Source organism: Otolemur garnettii, unplaced genomic scaffold (assembly GCF_000181295.1).
Source record: "Otolemur garnettii isolate 467f Iridium unplaced genomic scaffold, OtoGar3 scaffold00013, whole genome shotgun sequence".
Taxonomy (NCBI): Eukaryota; Metazoa; Chordata; class Mammalia; order Primates; family Galagidae; genus Otolemur; species Otolemur garnettii.
In genome coordinates, this window is record NW_003852408.1 from 21,005,021 (window position 1) to 21,021,768 (window position 16,748).

The 16,748-nt window shown below is 38.7% G+C and overlaps 1 protein-coding gene across 1 annotated transcript in view; it reads right to left on the reverse strand.

Annotated features, from left to right (window-relative positions):
- The window catches only part of CPS1 (carbamoyl-phosphate synthase 1), a 115,448-nt gene that overhangs the window by 3,261 nt on the left and 95,439 nt on the right, over window positions 1–16,748 (reverse strand). Inside the window, exons 30-35 of the mRNA XM_023510373.1 lie at window positions 15,164–15,253; window positions 13,303–13,473; window positions 10,983–11,057; window positions 8,340–8,438; window positions 1,169–1,228; window positions 65–177 (exon numbers count right to left, since the gene is read on the reverse strand). Coding sequence (XP_023366141.1) covers window positions 65–177; window positions 1,169–1,228; window positions 8,340–8,438; window positions 10,983–11,057; window positions 13,303–13,473; window positions 15,164–15,253 — 608 coding nt within the window. The remainder of the gene's footprint in view (window positions 1–64; window positions 178–1,168; window positions 1,229–8,339; window positions 8,439–10,982; window positions 11,058–13,302; window positions 13,474–15,163; window positions 15,254–16,748) is intronic.

Sequence of the window (16,748 nt, forward strand, 5' to 3'; positions counted from 1 at the left end):
CATGAACGAGTTCTCAAAGTTAATCCTCTCAATTATGTCAGAAAACAATCTGCCCTGTACTTACTTTCTGATAGAAGAAAGGCTGGGATTCTGCCCTTCCTGAGATGGCCACGCCACTGGGGTGGCGGGGACATTGTTGGCATTGAGCCAGTCTGATGTGGCTTCTGTGGCAAAGAGCTGTATTGAAGATAGAAAAGTCGGCGACCATATCACAATGATGCCTTGTTTTCTTGGAACCTACTGTAACACTCATGTCATTCGAAACATAAAGAAGACAGTGGGGAACGTGAGAAGGAGCGCCGTGTCATGGATAAAGACTGGGACTCAGAATCCAGAAGCGTGGCACTTTAAATTTGTTTTTAAATATTTGCAGTGAGGAAAAATTAAGGAATCTTAATTTTAGTTACTTTTGTATTTGACTAATTACATATTGAATAATAATTTAATAGCAATAATGTTTAATTTAATAACTTCTCCAAAATTTAATAATACTTTCTCAGAATAATTTATGACTAATAGTTCATTGTTATCGTGTCAAAAAAGCCCAATGGCCCCAGGCCCACCCTGAGTCTTGGAAATAATTTTGTTACACTGAACCAAGCGTGGTGTGGACGGATTCACAGCAAAGAGTTTGCCTCTAAGTGTAACAACTGGAAACTATGAACTTACATGGAAATGGAATAAGAGAAAAGGAAAAACATATGGAAATGCATTGGCACTTTTCCCCAATTATGCTTAAGCCAAAAATTGTCTAAGTTTTTAGTCGGTAAGTTCTATTGAGTTTGTGGAAATTGTGTTACAACTTAAATCTAGTCCTTCTAATTAATGTACTGTATTTAAGTTTGAAACTACCAAGTTAGTTAAACCCTTCAGGTTGAAAGAACATATTTGGGGTTACTGCTTTTCCAAGTTTGTGTAATGCAGTAAATCGTCCACAGGTAACCACTTCCCTACATCCATCACATCCTTTAGTTGACCTAATTGTCATAGATGGGACATGTACCCAACTTCCACATGGAAGTTCCTTATGTTGATCACACCTCTGAATGTTGACCAGTTTGTTAAGAGTCCCTTGGGCAGTCAATTTATAGAGGTTCTACTGTATTTTGTTTTGTGGAAAGATTGCAATGCTGACAGAAAACAACTTCAAAAAATTAATATAACATACCTTGAAACCTTCATTGTGTAATTGTTCAGCCACACCAAGGAATCTGGGACGGAATGATTGCTGAAAACAAATTTAACAAAATTCACTTTCCAGACATCTATGCTCTTTACTGAGTCATAAGCTATATGGTATTCTCTTGTTTCATCATAAAACACAATGTCGTATGTTGCCAGGTACTTTATATTCAAAGATGACAAGTTTTATCCTTTTATCCTTCTATAGTGAGTATGAGTTCTTAAAGTCCAACAGAGATGAAATTTCATACCCATCACCTCTCCTCTTTGCTTTTCACTTTGCCCCCAAATCTTTTTATTTCCTATTTAATCCACTGAGTCTCTGTCAGTTCAGATCCACTCTAGTTCTGCGTGGACCCTTTTCCTGGGGAGGAAGACTATCAAAGACACCTAGGTTACAAGCTCAACACCAAGTTAGGCCTGCTGGTCATTCTGCCAGTTCTACCTGCTCTGATGGCTGAGCTCTAACTTTTATTGCCTTTCAATAACTGAAGGCCACTGTCCTAACAGCTCATACACAGGTCCTCACAAAAACTCAATCTTCTCTGAGTCAGTTAAAGGTATGGTTAATGAATTCGTTCTGGGGTCACTGCACAGCATTTCAAATCCTGGCTTTACCATTCAATTGTAGTGTGTGCAAAGAAAAGTTAAGGTCATGGAGCCTTTGCTCCTTCACCTCAAAAATAATGATAACAGTGTTTCCACTTCCCGAGGTCCCACACTTATTTACCTGTCTGACCTTGAACATGTTAACCTCTCTATGATGCGTTCCTCGTCTGTTAAATGGGAATGGTAATAGTACTTACTTTCTTATTTATGAGTCTTCAATCAGCTAATTTAGAAGTAAGCACTACTTAAGTGTTAGCATTGTAATTTAGGCCAGTTATTGGTCCATTAAAAGTTATCGATAAGTATTAATTATTATTATTAAAATAATTATTTTTTCCAGCCTCCCAGAGACTAGATGTTTGTTCCTGCATTCTAATTTCCACACCCGGATTCCTCTTCCAACTATTACACTTCACAACCCAAACAACTACCTCTTCATCTACACGCATTTCACCTCCACAAAGGCTTCTCTAAAGTTTCACCATCTCACTTTTCAGATATTTTCTCATATCTGCTGCTGTGTCCTTCCCAGGACCCTAGCCAGACCTGTTCAGTTTCCAAGCCCTGCGTTCCCTGGACTCCTCCCCGTTGCTGTCAGGGTTCTCTAGTTCTGAGCATACATCCTGTGACCAAGAGCTAGGATCTACAAGACGTTGGTTTAAATAAAGGAAAATAAAGCTAAGTGACCTACACAAAGCTCAAACTACGACCTCGATTTCATGAGTGTCTGAGTAACTGAGCTAAAGGGAATATTTAAAATGATATACAGTTAAAAGCATATCCATTCTCCTTTAAATGGAAACATTTTTGTTGGTTTCCCTTGTAGAAAAATTTTAAACAGAGAGTGCAAGTTGGTTACTTCAGTAAATACCTTATGATCTCCTTAGAAACCATATTAGTGGTGGTTCAAACATCATAAATATGATTCTAGTTCAGAGTCAGAAACTCTAAGAACTGTGATAACAAAACGTACGAGATCTTTCACAATTTCGATAATGTTCAGCCCATAACACCTCCTAATATTTACTTGCAGAGGCTTTCTGAGAACGGACCTAAATCCTCAGAAAAGACCCCGAAGACTATGTTCAAATATAAAATTCTGTTAGACTCTGGCCCTCTCAATCCCAGAACTGCAGTTTTATGAGAGGAAGCTATTGGCAAATAGAAAAGATAAATGCAACTGGATGAATCTCAGCTAGGGCAGGCACAGAGGTTATTCACGACAGTCGTCTAAAACGTGAGTTGTGACCAGGCCCAGGATAGCAGCTTTCCATTTCCACTTAGGAAAAAAAGAACTTGGATATAAGAAGCTCATGGCTAGACATAAAAAATAAAATAAACAAATAAAAAATCAGAGAATCAGTGACATTAAAACAACTTAATGAGGTATGTGGCAGTCTCCTTAAGAATAATTTAAGCAGACTCTGCGCCCGTAGCACAGTGGTTACAGCACCAGCCACATGCACTGAGGGTGGCGGGTTCAAACCCGGCCAGAGCCTGCTAAACAACAATGACAACTGCAACAACAGCAAAAATAGCCAGGCATTGTGGCAGGTGCCTGTAGCCCCAACTACTTGGGAGGCTGAGGTAAGAGAATCACTTAAGCCCAAGAGTTTGAGGTAGCTGTGAGCTGTGATGCCACAGCACTCTACCGAGGGTGACATAGTAAGACTCTGTCTTGAAAAAAAAAAAAAAAAGAATACATTAAGCAGAAGAATAACACAATTATTTATGTTGGATTCTGCTTGGAAAACAAAAGGGCTAAAGTAAATGGCAGATTTTCTTCATGCTTTAGGGTTCCTTTTTATATAACAAATACATATGAAATGTGCAGAACAAACCTCTCTAATTTCATGTCTACTAAACACGGCATAAACTTAAGTCTTCTAACATGAAGGCTCAACATAAAGGTGTCCACCTAATCGATTCATTCATCAAGCTCTTAACTAACCATCCTCAATCTCAAACTCTTCCCCAGCAAAGAGTTACTTGTGGCATATGGAATTACAACAATAAGCAATAACATGACTTTCGACCAGGTTTCTAAAATACCATTTTCTCAAGTATAATGGTTCTCAAATTGTAGTTTCTGGATAAGCAGCACTGGTGTCACCTGGGAATTTGTTAAACTAGGAACATTTGGGCCTCACTTCAGATCTATGAAATCAGAAGCTCTGAGAGTAGATCCCAGCAATTTGTCACTTCATAAACCCTCCAGGAGAGTCTGGTGCTCACCTGAGGTTAGGAACAGGAGGGAATAGCGGATAGGAGGACTAGCCTCTCATCTTGTAATTTGAGGTCAAGACGTAATAACCTTGGCCAAAGTCACAGTGAAAAATCTCTAGGGAAGAGGACTAGAAGGTAATTTTTTTCTTTGCCATTTTAAAGTAAAATAAGCCAGCGAGTCCTCTGAGAGCTGCAGACACCAGGCAGAACCTCATTATGGAGCTGTTTCAGTGTTGTCCCCCAAGTGGAAAAAATGAGTATCCAACAGGACAGTATTGGCAGTTCCCGGCCAGGGAACCGCTCTGCCTTGGGGCTGGGTGTTGGCTACCATAGGCACATTATAAACTTCTATCAAACATGTATTGAACACTTGTGACACATAAAACAGCCTCTCCACAAAAAGAAATTACAGCTGTCAGCTTGCATCTGAGTAGCCTCAGATTTAAAAGCTGATTGAAAATACCTGTGTAAGAAACCATTTGTTACTAAAGGTGAAAAGTGCAAGCTGATTTATTGCCTTGGGAATGTTGATAGGAAAGAAAGTCCTCTAAAAGTGGAATGCGCTTCTATATAAACATATCCTCCAACCATCATTTTCCCATTATTTCAACTTCTGGCTGCAGAAAAGAAAACCAAACTAACACTACGTGATGCCTGTGGATGCTATAGGGACGTCTGGATTGACACCTCTTTGGTTGTTCCTAATGATTCCGTACCGAAGATAAAAGGTTATTCATGTCACTTGGAGTTGTCTTTTCGAATAAAATGCTTGCTTTGTGTTTCTGAGCAATGCTGAAGCGCAGATGTCAGGTTGGTCCCTGCCACTCCACAAGCATCACTAAATAGCCCAATCAGAGGGGAAGGAACAGTGAGAGCTCTTGATCGGCTCTAGAGTAAATCATTTATTGTTAAAGGGCGTTCAAGAAAACTTCAAAACAAGGCAGATTGCCTGCTCACAGCAACCAAAAATAAATCCTAATATGATGAACAGTGGCTGGAAATATTACAGGAAAATCAAAGAGGATTCTGTTGCCACATAAACCCACATTATGCCTCTCCTGTGTGACAAATGCCTTGGTATGTGGAAAGCCTCTTGGTGGAGATGCAGCATGTGTAATAGTTACATTGCCAAGGATTCTTCGACAAAATCTAAATCTTGATTCTTTTTTTTCTCCTAAGTCCTAGTTACACAAGATTGATGTTATGAATATTTCAAACATCCCCGGTTCCTTGACTCATGGGATTTAACTTTGAAAGGGCAGAAACATAGAGTCTGTACATGTGAAGGAGGAAGGCGGGACCGAGAAGAGAAATAAACAGTTATGAAGAGTATACTACACTACTGTGCTGAAACAAGTATGCGCACTCACGCTCACACACACAGGCAAGCACACACCATCCACTTGTTAAATACTGAGAAGCGGCTGACACCGTCTAATAATAAATACCTATTTAAAAGATGTATTAAGCTTCCAACAATAAGAGAAACTCAGAGTCACTTTTTCCTTTACCCTCATTTCTCTGTTCCTCCCCTTTCTCTTACAACTTGTGCAAAATTAATGAGTCGAGGTATATTCATTCGATTCTACTACGGATGAAGAAATCATTTCAGGGTGGGGAAATGAAGAGAAGAAAACCTTTACCTCAAATAAATGTGATAGATCCTAACCATCTTCCCCATTTATGCACAGGAAGGAAAAATGAAGCAAATTAGCTGTAAGAGTGCTGGCTACCAGGGCTCTTCTGTGAGTAAAGTCTACACAGCGTTTCACTAAATAACATAATGATTACCTTAAGATATCAAAATGCAATTATGGGCCGACCTTTATTACATAACTCATCCTTTTGTTGGATTCAGTAGCCCTAACCCCCATTTATATATCAGAAGTAATATTTCAGTCATTTGCATTTGACATCATATATTTGAAAGAATTTATATGAGTTCTTCTCGCCAATTGGGATCCTGCTAATTAAAGTGCTTTTTAAAAAGTCTAATGTATCCTAGAATATGGAACCTTAATTACTTCATCTGCAGTTACTATGATGCTTAAGTAAAAAAAAGTTAAGATGAGATTTGGTCTCATTCTAAAATGTCCAGTGACTGTGATAAGTATTAGCTCACTGGTTAATATTTTCTGTATTAATTTTCAGTTTCATTTATCAGAATAAGCATTTTTTAAAAGCCACTCTGAGTGAAAATCCTCCACATAGTCATGCAAAGACTATATATTAACAATGGCAGATTTTCTTTCCTCCCATATAAGATATGTCGAAAAATGATTCTTATCCGTATCTGTCAACTTAGGGCCCTACTGATCAATTTTATTACAGTTGTGAAGATTGTATTAAGTATAATTATATTAAAAATTTATTTTTTAAATATTTTTAACTTTGTTATCTATCTAAAAATATATAGAAAAAATATATATTTTTTCTTTAAAATCCCTAACAATGCTCTTATGTGCAGAAAGTTATTTACAACATCTGATATAGCTACCGAAACATTAACTTATTTAAAAAAATGCATCAAAAAGTAGAACTTCAATGGACAGAACCTCATTGCTTTAAGAAAACTCTTTTTCCCTCCTTTCAAAACCCTTTTATTTTCCCTACAAAGCAAAATTCTGTTCCCTAGTGCCAGAATTACACAAATACTTCATAGGGATCAAATTAATTTTTGCTTCACATTTCCCTGCAGCACTGGAACCAGACAAGCACAATTTTATACATCACTGCCTCCTTAGACTGGCATTTTAAAATGTTAGCACTATTATGATTAGATGTGGAGATGTGGACTAAGGGCATGGTCTCCTCGGAATGCCCCCAGGACTCACATTAAACTTTAAGCCATAACAGGAAGTTGGGCAAATATTCTCATACTTGGGACTTAATAATACTTAATACCCACTTATAAGGGGATGAGTCTCTCATGTGATGTACTTTGTCTCTAAACTGCCATTAAGCCTCACAATTGCTAGTCATCTAGTTACCTCTGCTCTAACTATTCACCATCGCCCTTCTGGCACCTTTGGAAAGTATAATCCCAAGTTACTCTTTGTAGAAACTTCTCCAAAGCCACTACCTGTCTAGTCTCCAGAGCCTAATTTGCTAATATTAAGACACCCTAATGAGACAGCATCTATAATAATCACCCACTGGCTTGAAGATACCTGGTACTGTTCTAATTACATTTTTATTGATTTTTATGTAACCATGCAGGGTTTGAGCTTATTAAATGCACAGCAGGGGTGTTATATAAAACCATTCATTGTTTTTATGGAACCCAAGAATTCCTAATCTCAGATAAAAAGGAATGACCAGTTGGAAAACAGCGAGTATTTTTTCAAGAAATTTACAAATAGAATGGGTTGTACACTCTTGCAACAATCATTCCAAACAGTAATAGAAGTCTCCAGCCTATCATTTTGCCCTAAGATTTATATTTAACTTGCAATAACACACCAATAATACCTTTTTCATTGTATAAAGATACTCATTTATAACTGTCTTACACTACCACGTCCTGGAAGGTTTACCAAACAATACTATTTTGATAACTCCCACAGTATACCATGGGATAAGCTGACTTTTTTAGACCTATTGAGTCATGACCCTTCAAAAACTTCCAACCTAGAGTGGAGCTGTGGAAACTTCTCAAATAATGATCATGCCTCCTCCAACTTTGAATCTTGGCATTTAGTGGAGATTGAAATGTGAAGGACTGAATGAATGAAAGGAAAGTAGGAATGTCGGTCAGGAGAGAACAGATCTGACTTGAGCTTGAGAAATGTCGAACTTGAGACATCCAGATAGAGGTATCCAGCATATTTTTGGAAATATGAGATGGTTGCAGATAAAGATTTAAAGATGGTAGTTATAGATAGGAGAATAGATACTGTAAATATGGGTGATTTTGCCAAAAAGAAATTCGAGAGATAGAGCCAAAAAGAGAAAGTAAAACCCAACCTTACTGAAAACCTTATATTCCAGGGCTAAGGAAAAAGAGCTGTGGGAAGAGACATAACCAAAGAATAGAAGAGATCGCCTTTTTCAGGCACCTGGAATCCCATTTAGGAAAAATGCCCATTCACCAGACACTTTATGTTTCTGTCTCTCTCTTATTTTATTCTATTTTTGCATTGGTTGCTGTTCCCACAAAAATCCAGGAACAAATAGGGAACAAATGTCCAGGCTTTCTACAAACTGCAATAAAGCAGAACATAAAACAAATCTCCCCTCTTCAATATAACAGTTAATGTCCCTGCCACACTCACCACTCACTGTATATGACTACGGCATGCACACAGCCACATACCACCTACCTGAATTCCAATCAGGATGCCTTTCTGGGGTATCTTAAATCCTGTGGAAAGCATTGCCTTCAGGAAGGCTGTATGAATACCTTCTCCAAAGCAAGCCACCTGTTTAAGAATAAAAACAAAAATAAAATACAGAAGTCAAATAATAGTCGATCATCCTTACCAATACGTACACATAGACACACATACAAGCACAAAAACACAAATGGAAAGCCCTTCACTCATGGACTCCTTCTGTAGATTTTATTAATGTTAACCAAAGACCATGCAATCTGAATCCAGGGATTGAAAGACTGGCTGAGGCAGATGTATCTTATGTTTTTAATTAAACATAATGAATGAATAAGCAATTCTTTCTCTATTCAACAACACTCAATGGAGTAACATAACCGGCTTCTACTGAGAGTTATATGGAAACAAATCACAGCTTCTGGTCCATAACATGGTGAGTTTCCAAATGTTAATATGACTTACTGTTTAAATAACAGTTTATATCGTACATACTATGCAGTAACGTAGGCAGCAGAGCCTGAATGCATGGGTCAGTAGCAGAAATGCATAACTATAGATCATTGGTTTGGAGTCATTTCATACAGCTCCAGAGAAAGCCTTCTCAGAAATTCTATAATTCCATGAAAATCTCAAAGGAACTTGTTCTTTCTAAAAGTCATTTTCATAAAATGAACCAAATACTCTACGACTAGTCCTGAAATCCACAGCTATATGTTAAAAATAAATGCTTTCAGTCTACCATATACAGGAATGTTAAAGAGGATGCAGAAGCTTTACCTAGGGAAATTATGCTACCGATATAACTACAAGTCAAATAGCCCCATAACTGCAGAACAAGGAGTGTATTTGAACATGGTAAGTAAGAGTCAACTGCACCGTGCACATCATTATTTGGCACCAGTACAGAATCACCATTAGAGTAAATAACACTGATGCCTAAATTTATTCTTCTAGCAAATGACTCCCTTTCTATGCAAGGAAAGTTCTCATGACTATAACCTTCAGCCGACCACCAACACATGCTACTTTTCACTCCAGTAAATATTTTACTCAGTCAAGTACCGGTCAGCTAACTCAAGGTTAAGTTATGTGAAGAGTTTTGAATTCTACTGAAAGGAATTGGGCTACCCCATCACAAGTGCAGATACAGTAACACACAAGAAATTTCAGCAATATCCAACGGAACCAGAGAAAGTAGGCTGATATTCCAGCAAACCAGTGGACATTAGGACTGACATGCCCACTTTGCCACTAGGAAAATAAAATCCCCCTTACTTACATCAAGACCCAGAGGTTTACTTAATCCCCAAACAACACATTTTGACACTGAAAATGTCTCTTTGAAGCATAATTGAGATTTTCCTCAGCCAAAGTGATTATTCTGAGGTCAGAATAACAGACCCCCTAACTTTACATTCATGACATTGGGAAATATGAGCCTTTTTAATAATGAAAGAGGAATCTCTCTCCTCATACTTTATAAACAGATACAACAAATATGGAGCTAAATTTCTAATTCTTTCACATTTTTATATTTCAACAACCCTAACAATGTGTTTAATGAGGCACAATGAATATAAACACGGGAAACAAATTTGCCACACTAGAGAAAAAAAACATGGGGGAAACAGATCACTTTCTCATCTGAAGCCTGGGGCAGCTGAAACCAGCACCACTACAGTGACCGTGGGGTCTCGATGAACCTGCTGAGAGGAGGCTGAGAGTCCCCATTCAAAGGTCCAAATATAAACATATAGCATTTATTCTCTACTGTCTGCCTTCCTGTTTCACTTGGCTTCTCGTCACACAGATCTTTCTTGTAACCAAGCAACCATATAAAACATCACATATTTGTTGCAATTAAATATTTTCCCCTTTCAAAAGCATATTCCTCACTATCAAGAGGAAACAATGATGCCTCATGGTCTGATGTTGCCACTGCGATGTGCACTGATGAGAATCTGAAGGTTGTATCTAGTAAGCCTGTCAAGGGCCAGGTGATTCATAAAATGTCCTGACACTGACATGTAGAGAACTTTCTAGAATCTGACAGCTCTCTACAAGAAACACATTTCATATTCTTAAAGAAACCTCCTGCTGACACAATCCCAGCACAAGGGAAGAGGGACATCCAGTGGCCAGTCCCATTATAGCTTTCAGATAATCCCCAAGAGGTAACAGTTGCTTTAAAAATGGTCCTGGGATTTTCCTTGAATCCACAGATCCCACAGTATTTAGGTACATGAGTTTTTCTGGGGCTGTTATTCTCAATGATCTAATATCATGGTAGTAAGGTGGTAACGAAGTGCTATTAGAGAAAGATCCGAGAACCTTAAAATAAAAAGAAATACACAAAAGATATCACTTTGATGTCTAAAGAAGTATAAGAAAGATGCTCTCACGAGCAAATGAATTAGGAACACGAGTATTATATTCCCACATTCAAACAGAAGTGAGGATTTAGACTCACCAACAGTAAAAGATATTTTTTATTCAAACTGCTTAAGCCTTTTGAGACTTATTCTGAAAGCAGAAATTTGTGCTCTCCTTGCTTATTTTACTATATTCAGGTCATAAAACCACAGATTTCAAAGTATACTTAATGAAAACATTCATGGATCATTAAAGAGTTACCTCTCCAGTGGAAGCCATCTCACACCTCAGAATAGGGTCAGCGTCCCTCAGCCGGGGCCAGGAAAACATGGGAGCCTGTCACAAAAAGCAGGGAGGAAAAAATGCGTGAGGCAAATGTATAAATGAATAAGAGAGAATAAGTATATTTAGCAAATCATCTCTCCAGGGATCCATTCAGGCTATGACAGACATGTAAAAAAATCTCTTTGGTCCAAGCGCATGACTTGAAAAACAGCTTTAAAATTCTGTTCCAAAAATTTCTTGAGCTCTTGGCCAAAACCTTAGGTTAAATAATCACAAATTATTTCTGTAAATGGGGCCCCTATGACCAGTCTAGACCAGTGCTTCTAATCTAGATTATGCACAGTCTTGCTGGAGAGATTTCAAACGCATTCTACTGGGCATTGGTCTACCCAGACACAGAGTTCAAACACATTTCTCCCCCCCTCGGTAGGCTCTGGAAGCATTTCTCTTCTTGTTCTGATCATTTGGACTTGCAACAAGCCAGCTTGCCAGAAATGGCTGCCTGCAAGCTGTCTTCTGAGACATGAAACTGTGGTCGACACCTCTTAAAAGCTTTGAAAAACATTCTACTTGGAAACACTTTCGTCCAGAACTTTTGTATAAACTGGAACATATGAGTGCTTCCTTTTCATTTATTTTATTGGTACAATTCACTAACAACCAAATTCTTGTTTCAAATGCTCATTTATCTTGTCTAGACTATTCCTTTATTGATGCTGGCACCTAAGTTATGATGCGAATTCTACCTTGGGGCCATTTCATTGGGTCATCTTACCCAAGTTACTACATATTCTTGTGCATCAGCTTCCCTATTTCCCCCATCTATTGATAGTCACTGACTTTGCTAGGACTATTACAATTGCCAATGAATAAACCCATTTGAAAAAAAAATTGAATTCATGTACAATGATAAGTAGAAAAGAAGTAAGCTGGAAGATACAGTGCATTAAAAATGCATATCTATCGATATTACTTCAGTTGGAAATTATGTTTGTATGTTCACATATCAATGTATAAGAAGAAATAAAGGCATGTATTCTTATAACTAAGAATAAACATGAATTTAAAATTCATATATAGAATCTCCAGTTTAAAAAAAAAAAATGTTTTTCAGTGCTGATTACTTGTGCATCTCAAAAAGCTTCCTCTTTCTCTCTCTCCCTCTCTCCCTCTTGCTCTCACATGGCTTCTTGCTCTCTTTCTCTCCTATAAAGCTTCTACAATGTTTTTGTTAGAGTCTCTCAGAAGAAAATGCTACCCCACCCAACATGAAAAGTGACATTCCATCTCAATGCACTATAAAATTCAAGACATCCTAAATTATTAACTTAAACAAGACTAATAAATATTTTTTGATTCACAGCTTCAACTTAAAGTTTCCACTGTAAAGTCAGAACTCAGAATCACATCTGAGACACAATTACGGTTGAGGGTACTAGCACATATAGGAACAGGACCTTTTGCAGGCCTCAAAAATATTTCAGTTTTGCATAAATATGTCACATAATACAAATTGATTTCATTGTGCATTTCATCTAAGGAATTCAAATATGTTTATATAATATCTCCCAAATCCTCACACCTCTCCAGCAAAGTAGTAATTAGTAGTAAAGGATGTCATTATAAATATTGTGTGTGTGATCATACTGAGGTATCTAGTGGAGCAAGGTGGCTTTATTATTAAGGTATTATCAAAAATATATGTATATATTGGAAACTGATGAGTAACCTCAAATTTTTCCGCTTATCTTTTTATAAGGTGTCATTGATTTCATCATTCTCAAAGCACCGTTATCAATAGCAATTGCTATTTCAATTTTACAAATGGAAAAAAATGTGCCACTGGAGAAAATAAAGACTAAGCAAAGATGGTCAACATGTTAAGAATTTAAGTCACCCCACAGGATAACCACTTTTATAAGAGTCAGGCCTTCCTGAAGGCTTAGCACAATTCAAGTCTGTTCCTCACAAATTACACCCAGGATTTTTGCTTAAGCATCTAAACTGGCACCTTTGTATGTCGATTACATTACATATAACTTATAAAATTCACTAGGCTACTTGGTTTTGAAGTTATGTAGTTCTAGATGATTTCTTAAAAGTTTGAAAAGCACAACAGTTCCCACAAAGTGGCCCGTCGGGCAACTATGTTGCCTTATTGAAAAGAAACATAAAGCCTGAGTCCAGAACTTTAGTTAGAAAGTTTTTAAAAGTAACAAGATTTTTGATGTCAAAGTATTCCTTTCACTTCATTGCATTTCATAGAACGACTGATAGATTTTTTTAAAAATATTACCTTAATTGCAACATATTCAGCAGGAATTATGGGGTGCTCCAGAGTTGGAAGAGGTTTCTCGTCAATGTTCTCTCCAATCATCACCTTGGTGGCCACATCAATGAAGTCTACCCCGAGAGTCTTGGAGACGAACGGGAAGGATCGAGAAGCTCTCAGGTTACATTCAATCACCTAAAGAGATAAATTCAAAAGCAGAAAGAGGGTGGTGAGGGTCAACACCAGCAATGTTAATATTCTGTCTGCCACTTGATTTCCAGTTGTCATCAAGTGGAGACCAGATTTTGTTTTGCTAATCTCGTCTCTTTTCAAACCCACTGCTTAGACTTTTTCTAACTGGTTTCCTTTAGGTCAATATCTGACTTTTTTTCACCCTCTCCCCCAACTGTATCCTCACACACTGCTGACAGATTTAGACTAAGGCAGAGCTCAAACAATGCCATGCCCCTCGTGAAATCTTCACTGGCTCTCCGCTGGCTGCAGAGGAACGCCTTCCATCTTCTTGCTTCATAAGCCTCTCTGTTTTATCTTAGGCCTTCTTCCTGGCCCCAGTCTTACCTTCTGAGTTCACCTTCCACCATTTACCTAGAAAAATGATCTCATTCAACTGAACTATTTGTTGTCTCCAAAAATAGATGTTCTATCCTCGTGTAGTAGCCCCTCTACTGTTCTTGTCAAAATCTCAGCCATTCCTTAAGGTCCAGTCCACAAGACAAAATCTCCCTCGAAGTCTTTTATGATCCACCCCAATGAGGCGCGTGATGAGGCGTACTTGTTCAAGTGCACGCACACTAGCAAATGTGCTATCTCCTTACTTGTACATCACATCTAACAGCTGTTACACTCTGTATTATGGCTATCTACAAATTGTACTAATTTATCTTCTTCCCAGTCCCACTAAATCTTAAGATCACTGAGAGCTGAGATCAGGCCTTACACATCTTTGTAGATCACTGCGTAACAGTGGTGGATCCATGTTGGTTACTACTATGATTTGGATCAGTTTTTCCCCACAAACACTCATGTTGAAATTTGACCCCCATTTGGCAGTATTGGGAGCTGGGGCCTAATGGGATGTGTTTGGGTCATGAAGGTGGATTCCTCATGAGTAGATTAATGCCCTAGAGTGAGTTCTCATTGTCACAGGGATGAATAAATTCTCACAGCAGTGGGCTGTTAAAGGATGCGGCTTCCTCCGCTTCCCTCTCTCCTTCCTCTCTTGCCCATGACGTCTCTGCACACGCATTCCCCTTCTGCTCTCTGCCATGCACAGAACCAGCCTGAGACCCTCGCCACACGCAGTTTCCCAGTCTTGGCCTTTCGAGCCACCTCAATAGGGAGCCAAATAAACTTTTTTCTTTACAAATGGTTCAGCATCAAGTATTCTGTTATAGCAACACAGAATAGTTAAAAACAGCTACAGATTAGTTAAATGATGTAGACTAAATTAATTAGGACTAACCCGGTTGACGGAACATTTTTGTTTTTGCAAACGATACCTTCTCTGAGTAAGGAGTGAAGCCGATCGTCAGTGCACGGAATGTAAGACTACACTGCACATTAGGTTTACTTCACGATCTTCCCTCTCTCTATGCACATTGTACTGCGGACGGCATGCAGTCATCTTCTTTCCAGTGGGACCAAGTGCTTTACAAAGCTGTAACTAATATGTCAGTGCCACCCACCAAGAGCCTATGCTTTCAATCAAGGCAGACATTGTATCCTCTGAAACCTCCCACACTAACAGCTGCAAGGGTCTCAGTGCTCTGTGGCTGGTATTCACGGAAGAGATTACCAGAAGGTCACAAACCCACATGACCTAACCCAGCAATGGTGATCTCTCAGGCACTTCTGCCTCTCTTACCAAGACATCGTTTCCTTTGACAAGAAACTGGACGTTGAATGGGCCCGAGATGGCAAAAGCCTTTGCAATCTTTCTGGTAGCGTCCTTCACCTAGATCAAAAGAACAGTGACACAGTGCTAAAGAACATACCTTCATTAAAAAAGAAAAACAGAAAAAAAGGCACAGAACCTTAGATTTAGATTTAATTTCTCCTCACGGAAAGCTGTACCTACATTTATAATGGTAATAATAGGATGCACTATTAGGCTTCTATTAACAAAATAATAATGGGTACTAAATAGAAGCATAGGGAAAAGAGTGAATCATTTTCAAGTCATTATCTCTCTGAAAAATGTCCTTATCTACCTATAGTTGTGTACTCTGGCTTTACTTTGAGGTTTAAATGGAATTCTCTCAGTCTGCTGGCTTTCGCACCAGAAACTGCAGTCCAAACTCTATATCAATCTAATGACCTACCTGCTGAGAGGTGCGGGCCCTGAAATTACATGGTACTGGAAAGAGACCACAGAGATTTCTTTTATGTTGCTTTTCTGTTGCCCTGGACTCTACAAGGGTGGATATTATGTTTGGAAGAAGATGGTGTTTCCCTGCAGGGAGACACTGCATGTCACGTATAGAAATCCCTGTATCCAACCAGGGCCGTAAAGTTCCTATGCCAAGAAGGGTCACTGATTACAACAAGCAAGTTCACTTCACTCATTACATGCACAAGAGTGTTTCCACAACTTCCTTGGGTATAAAACAAAGTGGAGTCCATGGCACATTGAGCTCTGAGAGAGTTAAAAAAATATGAGTTCTGGAGATCATTTATCCTGACATGAGAAACTAAAGTACATTTGAAATTTGGGGACTTTTTTCTGTTAGGCTGCTTTTATTACCAAGCATCCCACTACCTCCACTTTCCAGAACAAAGTTAAGACCTTCAGGATCCAATGTATGACCAGACAGACAGGCCTGCGTGGATTCTGATGGAAAATTCACAGGAAAAGCTCACTAAGAAAGCCAGGCCTGCCCTAACATACCTGAAGACTAACAGGACCTTTTCTAGATTATTTAAGATGACTGGCTCTGAGTATATACCTAGCAAAGCACATTAAGTATTGAAGCAGAATCATCACTCTTGTGAAGTTCTTTAAAGACATAGCTGTCAAAAAGGGGTCAAAAGAGACATATTAGAAAGAGAAGTGAAGGTAAGAGGGTTTGCAGGTGGGTGAGGGGGGAAGGTTCCAGAAGGTTCCCAGTGACTGCCGCACGCCTCCTGCACCTCTCCTGAGAAGCATGGTTTTATATGCTGCTCCCCTGCAAATGGCTCTCAAGCATTAGAAACCCCTGCAGCAGCAAGTCTCTATGTCCTTCCCAGAGCACCAACAACAGCACCCTCTTAGGAGGTGTTAAAAAGGCAAATTCTGGAGCCACAGATTTTCTGAACCATAAAATCAGGAACTTGGGGTGGAACCCAGGATCCTGTAGTTTAACAAATTCTGCAGGTGAATTCGATGGATGGTAAAGTTTGAGAACCACCGCACTGGCCCACAACCCAATGGCCCCTAAAGGGCAGTGAGGGAAATCATTGTCTTTAAAGTA